The sequence below is a fragment of the Parasteatoda tepidariorum genome, chromosome 8, assembly GCF_982258835.1.
Source record: "Parasteatoda tepidariorum strain Cologne lab strain chromosome 8, Ptep-v5.0, whole genome shotgun sequence".
Classification (NCBI taxonomy): Eukaryota; Metazoa; Arthropoda; class Arachnida; order Araneae; family Theridiidae; genus Parasteatoda; species Parasteatoda tepidariorum.
Window position 1 is genome coordinate 41,775,434 of NC_141762.1, and position 10,482 is coordinate 41,785,915.

At 30.0% G+C, this 10,482-nt stretch overlaps 1 protein-coding gene across 1 annotated transcript in view; it reads left to right on the plus strand.

The window, feature by feature from the left end:
• The window catches only part of su(r) (dihydropyrimidine dehydrogenase su(r)), a 42,782-nt gene extending 32,405 nt beyond the window's left edge, over nt 1–10,377 (plus strand). Inside the window, exons 16-22 of the mRNA XM_043044366.3 lie at nt 812–895; nt 977–1,097; nt 1,579–1,841; nt 3,280–3,459; nt 3,974–4,117; nt 6,366–6,449; nt 9,891–10,377. Of these exons, the coding sequence (XP_042900300.3) occupies nt 812–895; nt 977–1,097; nt 1,579–1,841; nt 3,280–3,459; nt 3,974–4,117; nt 6,366–6,449; nt 9,891–10,148 (1,134 nt within the window). The 3' untranslated portion in view covers nt 10,149–10,377. The remainder of the gene's footprint in view (nt 1–811; nt 896–976; nt 1,098–1,578; nt 1,842–3,279; nt 3,460–3,973; nt 4,118–6,365; nt 6,450–9,890) is intronic.
• The last annotated feature ends 105 nt before the right edge of the window (nt 10,378–10,482 follow it).

Sequence of the window (10,482 nt, forward strand, 5' to 3'; positions counted from 1 at the left end):
TGTATTAAAATAATTTTGCTCGAACGCGTTTCTAAAACGATTCTCTTTGTAAAAATGCTATTAATTTTACACATAAAGCTTTTTAAGTTGAAAAATGAATTGTTAAAACCAGATCTTGAAACTGATAGATATAATTTGTAAAGGGTTCTGTACTTTTAATTAGGAAATGTCTAAAGAAACGAAGGATTATGGATTGAATGAAGTTTTGGACAATTTTACAACCCACAACACTCGAACACTGGGTAACAAAAATTTGCATAGAACTTATTAGAACCACCATTGAACTTTGTAAGGTGATTTTAGTAAATTTTTGGAGAAGGTATCCAAGTTAGAAATCAAGAAGATTCTGCTACCTTTTTACAAGATTCAAGCTAAAACATAGCAAAATTATAAACACCATTTTTTACTATTATTATTTTCTTTTTCGATTTATCTTTTTGAATAATTTAGATTGATCTAATAAATCAACAATATTTGATTTTTTTCCAAGCGTTAATTTTATACTTGCACTACTTTACTTCATTTTCACTATTTTATTTTTTTAATGTATTAATATAATTTGTGAAGTAAAAAAAATAAATTAATACGCTAATTTAGTATTACAAAATAAAAGTACAAAGCCTATAAAAGTGTGTAGTTCTCAAATGTCATTTTCCCACAAATTCTGTTCAAAGATGAATTCTACTTAAGGATAATTTTTCCCCGGTTACTTCAAAGGCATTAAACAGAGAGCCAAATGTAGTTTAAATGAATTTAAACTTTTCAACCTTTCTTTAAAGTCAAAGTTAACAAAGTTAAAATTCTCTTCCAGAATTCGGGTGCTGATGCTTTAGAATTGAACCTATCTTGTCCTCATGGAATGGGTGAACGAGGTATGGGATTAGCGTGTGGTCAGGTGAGATATTTATAGAAAATCCTTATTTGTAATTTTTGTTGCAATCATAAATTTTGAAGAGCATCACTTTTTTGTTAATAGGATCCAGAACTGGTGGAGAATATTTGTAAATGGGTCAGAAAAACTGTCAATATACCTTTCTTTGCTAAAATGACCCCAAACATAACTAATATAGTAGAGATAGCAAAAGCTGCATACAGAGGTAAGTGAATTAAATAATTAAACGTGTTTATTTTAATCCTAATTAGGACCTTCGTTAAAAAGGAATATTCTTTAAATGGTTCTCAGATCAAAGCCATTATAATACAGATAAATCAATCAAGTTGGGAGATAAAGTCATTGAAGTTTTGTACAATACATATGCATGTATAAAATTAATTTAAGTCATTACATAAAATTCCATTGGATTTAAGATTTTGGAAACTAAAATAATATACGAAGAAAAAAAAAACTAAATTTTGCATTTAAATGAAAATTAAAAGAATGCTAGCATTTAAAATTGTCACCAGGAAAGGAAAAAAATCAACAAAAGATCATGTAATACGTAATATAATTAATTATTACAGAAAATGTTCCTTAAACATCCAAACATTGTGTAAATTACTTAAAAATGTATTTGTTTCCCTTATCAATTATGTCTTTTTGTGTGAAATTTTTTTTTATTTTAAAAATTCCAATATCAGGAAAAGCAGATGGCGTAACAGTGACAAATACTGTTTCTGGTATTATGGATTTAAAAAGTGATGGTACACCATGGCCAGGAATCGGCAAAGAACAACGCACAACCTACGGTGGAGTTTCTGGAAATGCCATTCGACCCATAGCACTGAGAGCCGTAACAGCAATTGCAAGAGCAATTCCAGGGTATCCCATATTGGCTACGGGTGGTATCGATTCAGCGGATGCGGGATTGCAATTTCTTCATGCTGGAGCGACTTTACTGCAGGTGATTTCATGTCGATACACTCTTTGTATTTATGTTAAAAATTTGATCATGTTGAACCATACTCTCTTCAACTTAACAAAATACCCAAGTTTAATTCGACACATAATTAAAATTACAGCAAATTTGCTCAATCTTTGCAGTCAATGTACCGTTTTTAAAGATCAACGAAGAATCAATTTTCTTTGAGAGTGCTAAAATATGTAGTCAGACACAGAAAAATAAAATATTGTTTTGTTTTTTTACTAACTTTTGAAGTTAATACAAACTGAAAAATAAAAAAAGAGGTAGGTATCAAATAAAACTAAACTATTTTGCAGATAATTTGATTACACTGGGGGATAAATTTGTTAGTTGGATTCATAATAATACTTGATCTTGCCTAATTCGGGTGTGGGGATTTCAAATATCTAAAATTTGTTTTGCTCCTAAAGATGCAGATTTTTTTTTTAAAATGGCATTTTGAATGTTATCTATAATGTTTTAAACTTGCCCATTTCGACAAAAAATAGACCAAAAATGTCATTGGAAAAACAAAAATGTAGCTTGAAGAGAGAAACCGATTGCAAATTTAAAATCAGTGAAACGAAAGTATCTCTATAGAGAAAAATCTCATGCAACAGAAGAAAAAAAAATTGTTTCCCAGTGTTATTTATAATCTCATAAAAATGGAATTAAAATATGAAGTTTTTAAAATATCTATTTAACAAGATTAAAAAATGTAGTTTCCTGGGCCACGTTATTGAAGTTTTGATTTGAGCTGCATGCTGCACAACTTTGTACCCTAATCGTTATTACTTCCTCATAAGTCTGAATTTTAGAAAATAGTTATTTTTCGCAATGTTAACTTTCCAGAAACGTTTTTTTTCTTTTATTTTTTAAATTCTTTAAAGAATAAACTTTTTAATGACGGATATTTCATCATCTTTCTTTAGTTAACTTAAGTAAAATGCTTGTAAAATACTATAGACAACTTATTGGCACATTTTATAGTTAAAATTTTATTTGATAACCTAATACAGTTTTAATTAATTATTTTTCCATTAATCTAATGTACATTTATAGATGAAACAAGAGTTAGCATGCAATTTTTGGTAACAGATTACAATTGGGGATTTGAAAATAAACCAACATATATGAAAATAAACCAAGAACTAATCATATAACGGTAAACCAAAGTTATGGTAACCAGAAGGTGATGAAATTGAAAGCAAAGAATATCATGGCAAACAGAAACGAGGTTTCAGAAGGAAAAAGAAACACAAATTATGGCCAAACCGAGAACCCCGATTCTATACCTTAACCAATTTTTTGTCTAAAAAAATGGGGGTAATTGATTACCACATTTTTTTCTCACAAAGATGCTTAACGTTACAAAGAGGCTTAAAATTAAATGAAAGGTTTCTTTCTAATCTTATATCTTTTTTTAATTTATTTTAAGGTCTGTAGTGCTGTACAGAACCAAGATTTCACAGTGATTGACGATTATGTGTCCGGCTTAAAATCACTTTTATACATGCAAAGTCAACCTCACTTAAATGATTGGATTGGACAGTCACCTCCAACACCAAAACATCAGAAGGGAAAACCCGTCATCGATATTGACAGTATTGTCCATAAGGTAATTTTTGAAAACATTAAAATAAAAATATTCATAACTCAAAGCTCAGTAGTAACCATATTTAAGGATTATTACAAATAAATGTACAAAACCAGAAGAAATTTTATAAAACCAGTAGACCACGAGAAACTGGCACACTTGAGTAGTCTACTGGTAAATCTGGTAGATTTTACAGCTATGCAATATCTATATAGACAAATGACCTAAATGGAACAATTACAGTAAATTTGTAATGCTTTTAAAATGTTAAATTTTTCCTACTAAGTCATATATTTTTTGAAAAATTATTTTAAATTTCTTTATTGTATTTTCTGCCAACTATTTCAGCAAAGCAAATAACTAATTTATTTTTCAATTAATAACGTTTTTATATTTTTTTTATGAACCCAATTATGAAAATCATTACTAAGAAAGCTTCAAGGACTAAATTATTATTCAAGTTATGAACCAACAGAAGCTAGAATATTTTGTAGTTTTTTTATATGCAAATATTTGTAATGATTCCATTTTGTAGAAATTACCAAACTTCGGACTTTTCTTAACCCAAAAACAAGCAATAATAGCAGAATTAAAAGCCCACCAAGATTTACTGGAAGATAAGATGCATGATGTTGGAGAACACAGCAAAGAAAAACCACAACCAGTACCAAAAATAAAGGTAAAATTATCAAGTTATATATTTTAAACTCCGTTTACAGAAGTATGGGAAAATGAGATAAGACCGTATAATTAAGATTCAAAGGTCTGTTGGAGCTAAGCTGGAACTGTCATCGATCTAAAGGTACCCCCCCCCCCAGATAGAGTCGAGTTAACATGTCTAGTGAATTGGAATTGTATTCTTTGTGGTGGTTGACACACTACAAAGATATTAATTGTTTAATTGTATACAATATATCATTCCTATTTTTTTCTAGAAAAAGTCAAATCATCAAGTTTTACCCCATTTCGGGTACACAAGTTAACTCCATGGGAAATTTAGAAATAGAATTTCAGTAAAAAAGCAGCAGACATTTTTATTTTACATACAAGTTAAGAAAAGTAGGCCTTTTATTTACATGTGACGTATAGTTAGTTATTGTTACCCTCCTCTGCATCGCAGCTTTCGTTTGCACAGCCTAGATTCGCATCGAAGAGATGGAAACAAAACCAAGTAGTACCCAGTCTTAACACAAGACCGGAGGCTATCGAAACATAACAAAACAGTGCTAACATTTGACTAAAACCTTATTGTATGCTAAGGTATGAATCTTTTGTAAACACATAATAAGTTGGATTAAAAATAATTTTTGGAAAATATCAAATAAAGCTAGTTAAAAAACAATCTAACATTAAACAATTGACCTAGTAAAACAAACATATTTACACAGACGCAATGAATTAATCAAACAACTCGCCAATATGGTAGGTTCTTCTTGATGAGTGAAGTGTAATATGGATTTTTTTTCGCTAGAAAACAGAACTAATTTTGATACAATCGAGGCGCTTGGTTCCACCCCACTATCCAGTCTTAGCTCACTTATCCCCATAATTTTTAATGCAAATAATAATGTTCTCATACCATTTTACTTGTGTGTAGCTCACGCTGTATTTGCAATTTTTATAACAGATGCTGATAAAGAACAATTGTTATGGTTTGTGCAAAAAATGCCTTTTTTTATTATGGTTATAATCTATCACCTTTCACGAAACAACTATGTTTTTTGAAAAGTGATAGATATTGATAGACCAGAATGTTGTTGGCTTTGATTAAAATTAGCATATTCATTAAACTTGGCCCAAGAGCTTCCTTTATACCCGAATTAAATTTACACTAAAAGATTAACAATTTTTAACCTTAGATTTTAGGTCTCGTTTGAGACACATTCAGCAAGCCTTTCATCTATAACATAAGGGTGGGATATCAATACAGCAGATGTTCTGCAAATCTTTATCAAAAATTAAAACTAAAAAAAGTATCATTCGAAACATGTAAAACGCAGCACTATTAATGCAAACATATAGACAACGTAGGCGTTAATCTAGAATTTCTGGAAGCCTTTAGGGCAAAATTATTACAATATAGTTTTAAAAACAGCATTTTCAAAAAGGTAATTTAGGTTTTCTAGTTTTAGAAAAGTTTCTTGGTTTTAAGGAAATTTACATTAAAACAATTTCTTGTCTTTACAAATTGCACAGTTGTGTTCATATAAAAAAAAAAATATTAAAAAAAAAATAAAAAAAATTGACTAATGTGCAGTACTGAAATTACCAATTAAATATTACTAACTGTATAATTTTATGCTTCAAACAGTTCAGAAAAAATTTGAAGAAATTCTTTAAGTTATCAAGCACTTTTCCTAACCTAGAATATTACAAAGTACTTATATATAATCTTTTTTTAAAGATATTATGTCATATAATATTATTCTACAATCAAAAGCTTATGAAAAGAACATACACTAAGAAAAAAAAATTAATAAAAAAAATTCAAAATCTTTAAGTTTAAGAATTTTGTGCAAATTCCTGGCTATATCCTTGTCACCAAAATATGAAATCTCAGGGTAATATAAAAAATAATTTGGGATATAACAAAGATATAAAAAAAGATTTATAATATGTAGGTTGTTAAATGATGCCATTTTGTTCAGAAAATTATTGAAAAGAATGATTTTTCCTTACTGTTTCCAACAGAAATTTTATTATTTTTTTTATTAAATTTGTACATAATCTTTTTTCTTTTGGATATTGGATTGGAAGATTGGATATTTTTTCATAAAAAAATGATTAGTCAAAAGTAAAACCAATCAGAATTTTTTGCAAAATTTTACTAACATTATGTCAATAACTCTAACAAAATACTCAAAATTATGTGATTTTTTATAGGCATTTATAATTGAAAGTAGTAAATACAAAATATTCTGTTATAGGATGTGATTGGAAAATCCCTGGATAAAATTGGAACATTCTCCAATTTAGACATTTCTCAACAAGTAGTTGCTTTGATTGATGAAGTAAGATATTTTTTCAAATTTCATACCAAAGTAATAGTTACCACTTAATCTTGAACACAGTTTTTATTTGTTTAACAAGCTTAAGAATATATGAAGAACAATTAAGCATACTGTCCTGGTCAAAAGTTAAAGCACACCCCTGTTTTTACAGAACATTTTCAAACAGCCTCATGCTTTTTACTTATTTTTAAAATAAACATTGTTAAAAGTAAGGAAATAAAAATACATGGCAGTATTTATGTTTATACAGATTTGTTTGAGAAATCTATATTATTGAACAGATATTGAGGTTTGAGCACTGTGTTTTTGGATGTACAATGTGGAAAGGGGAAAAAAAAGAAAGAAAGAAAAAAAAAAAAAATGGGCCACCCTGAAGTGCAAACGATATTTTAAGTTACAAAATCAGACATGAAAACGTACTTTTTCCGAATAAACATACCTTTTTTTTGTTGTTGTTGACGGTTCAGATTTCTGATCCCCAAAATATAGGGGGTAGCTGCAATCTGGGAAATATGTATGGTCTCAATCGTTTGGTCAGGCCGAAATCAGACACGAAAACGTACTTTTTCTGAATAAACATACCTTTTTTTTTGACGGTTCAGATTTCTAACCCTCAAAATATAAGGGTAGCTGCAATCTGGGAAATATGTATGGTCTCAATAGTTTAGTCAAGACAGTAATCCAAAGTTTGGAGCTCCTAATGTTTATTCCATTTTTTACGTATTTTGCCATATCTTGAAAGCTTTTAAAGCTAATTGAAAAATCTTTGAGCACAATTATAAAATTCATTTATCCATGCAAAAAAATTTTTTAAAAAATTAGTAAATTTACTGTTTTTCATTATTTTATTTAGCAATAGGCGAAAACGTTTTGTATTGTAAAGTATACAATATTTTACATCACTTTAAAGCATCTTATTTTACATGGCAAAATATAAAATTTGAGCAAAATCGGTTGTATAGTTCCTGAGAAATCTAATTTTAAATTTGATTTCTCAGGAACTATTCAACCTATTTCACTCAAATTTTGTATATTGCCATGTAAAATAGATGCTTTAAAATTATGTGAAAATTTATATACAGTTCAAAAGTTTTACAACTGTCATAAAATAAAATAAATATTTACTAAAATTTATTTTTTGCATTTATCTTTGGATAAACAAATTTTATAATAGTGAGCAAACATTTTTTGATTAGTTTTAAAAGTTCTTGAGATATGGCGAAACACGCCATAAAATAAAATTAACAATAGGGGGTCCAAACTTTGGATCGCTCTCCTGACCAAACTATGGGGACCAGATTGCGTCTACCCCCTATATTTTGGGGATTTAAAACCCGATTCCGTTGAAAAAAAAAGGTATGTTAATTAAGAGAAAGGCGCCTGGTGTCTGAGTGGTATCGCCTTGCGCTTCCGTGCCACAGCTGGGTTCGATCCTCGGGCCGGGCAAGGTTGACTCAGCCTTTCATCCCTTCAGTGGGTCGATAAATGAGTACCAAGCATATTTGGGAGCTAAACAATAGGGGATCCGCATTTGGCTGACCACCTAACCGGAACATCTGCTCCTGCACCCCACAGCCCAAGAAAACTGAGATGGGCACAGTAGGTCTTGGCCTTCAATGGGCTGTCGCGCCACTGAAGTCACATCTTGTAGCAGTATACTCCCAAAAAAATTTTTTTTTCCTAGGCAAAAATTAAAAACTGGACCAACGCATAGAGGAAGAGTGTTCTCGGGAACAACGAATCAAAGTTTAAAATTTTTGGTTCCCATCACCAGATTTTTTTACAACGTCCCGATCGTTTTTGTCAATTGCGATAGCGCTTCGATCCTGATTGTGTCTGCAGTAAAACGTGGATGAGGTGCCACCTTGTGAAGATGTGTGACATGGCCGTCAGTTAGTGATTTAGTCAGAAACAACAGAATAATGAAGCAAAAAGTGTATTATATTATTTGCGATTCACAACATTTTAATGGGACATGCTGTCCCACCAGGAACACAGATTTTAGGACGCAATCTTGTTTTCCAACAAGATAATAATTCAAGGCATACTTTCAAGTCAAGAAGTAATTATCTGAAAAGCAAAGACGGTGTGCATACCATCACAAAAATGGAATGGTCCCCACTGTCACCAATCGAACTTCTGTGGGATTCACTGGACACCTAAGTTCTTAAGCAGATGCTAAGAAACAAAGAAAACCTACGGAAGGCTCTTCAACGCTGGTGAATTCACATACATAGTTAAAATTTGGAAAAGAAATTGATCAAAAGAATACATTTGCAAAGCTCTAATAAAAGGCCCATGGGTCAGAACTTAGATGAAAGCAAACTTTCAAAATAATTCTGTAAAAACGTAAACAATGAGTGTATCTTTGTTTCCTAACATGAAAAATGTTATCTATTTTGAAAACAGAGTTTTGGATTGATAACAGTATTTCCTGTTTACAAATTAGTGGAAAAACAGGGGTATGCACAGACTTTTGACAATTTACTACTTACTAAGTTTTGAAGATAAGTAATCATTTGCTGGTATGAAAATGAATGAAATCCTTTTGAACAAACATTCAAAATTTTATAAGTTTAATTCAGAATACTACATACAGGATGCAGCAATGACTACCCTTAAAATATATTATAAGAATCCTTTAATAACTGGAATAAGAAAAGCATACACGTTTAAGGATCACAGGCATAAAAAAAAAAAAAAATTCAATTAAATTCAATTATTAAAAATTAAGTAATGCAAAGGCTCTAAGAAAATACATCAAAGTGCATCTTGCATACTTACATATAGGTTAGTTACATGTATATACAGCCAAACCTTAATATTATGTTACTGCATAACTTTAAAATTTAACATCAATAACACAAATTATTTAATATTAGGGCTCTTTTAGTTGATCCCATTTCACTACCATTTTTTAATTCTCTCTAAACTTTAATTATTAAAAAAAATTGTATGACTCATACATTCCTAAGGAAGTAGACTTGGTAAGACACGGGTGCACTGCATACCTGCCCATAAGAAGAAAAACACTTGCTTATTTAATACATACCAAAGAAACAAAATAATTATGAAGTGGATACCTTGGTCAGCAATGTTGCAGTATACAAGATCAGATAAAATCAGAAATAATAAAGATTATTGCAACAAGAGATATAACAAGAGAGGAAAATGAGAAAACAGAATTGCTGCAAAATATAAAATAAAACAAAGGAGCAAAGATAATGATGTATGAAGTAACTATCTTTTAAAATAAATACACGTTATACATCATTTGAAATGTCAGTGTATTTACTTTGAATTGTTAAAAATATTTGATATCACATAATTTTTAGATCCTTCTATGAGTTTGTGACATGGAGGTTTGCATGTATATATAAATATATATTTGAAACCTAACAATTGTAAGTTTGTTTTTCCTAAAGCAATGTTTTCTTTTAGGATATGTGCATAAATTGTGGTAAGTGTTACATGGCATGCAATGATTCTGGATATCAGGCAATTACATTTGATCCTATCACTCATCTTCCAAAAGTTACTGATAACTGCACGGGTTGTACCTTATGTCTATCAGTGTGCCCAATTATTGATTGCATCAGAATGGTTGCACGCCAAACTACTTACGAACCAAAGAGAGGTATACCTATTAACATCTCTGTTGAAAGAACATCAAGAACCGAACCTCTTCCCGCTCAATGATATAGTAATTTTATTTATAGCAAATTTTTCAAATGCTTTCTTGAGACTTTTCTTCTATTTACGCATTTTGTAAACTAAGAAATGTAATTATAGTTTCATGCCTTTGATTAATGTAGCTTATTGTTTTCCAAGCAAGTATCTGGCTACTTATTGTTTTAAACGGCCACAGAAATTGTATTGTCTATTTTTTATAACTAAAACTGGTGCTTGCATTGTTTGCAAAAAGAAAGTTGGAGTTATACTTGGTAACATGCAAATTTAATTTTCTATTTTCAAAACTTGTTTCATTATTTTAAGCATTATCCTTTTTAGACAATATCTTTTGTCGACTAAA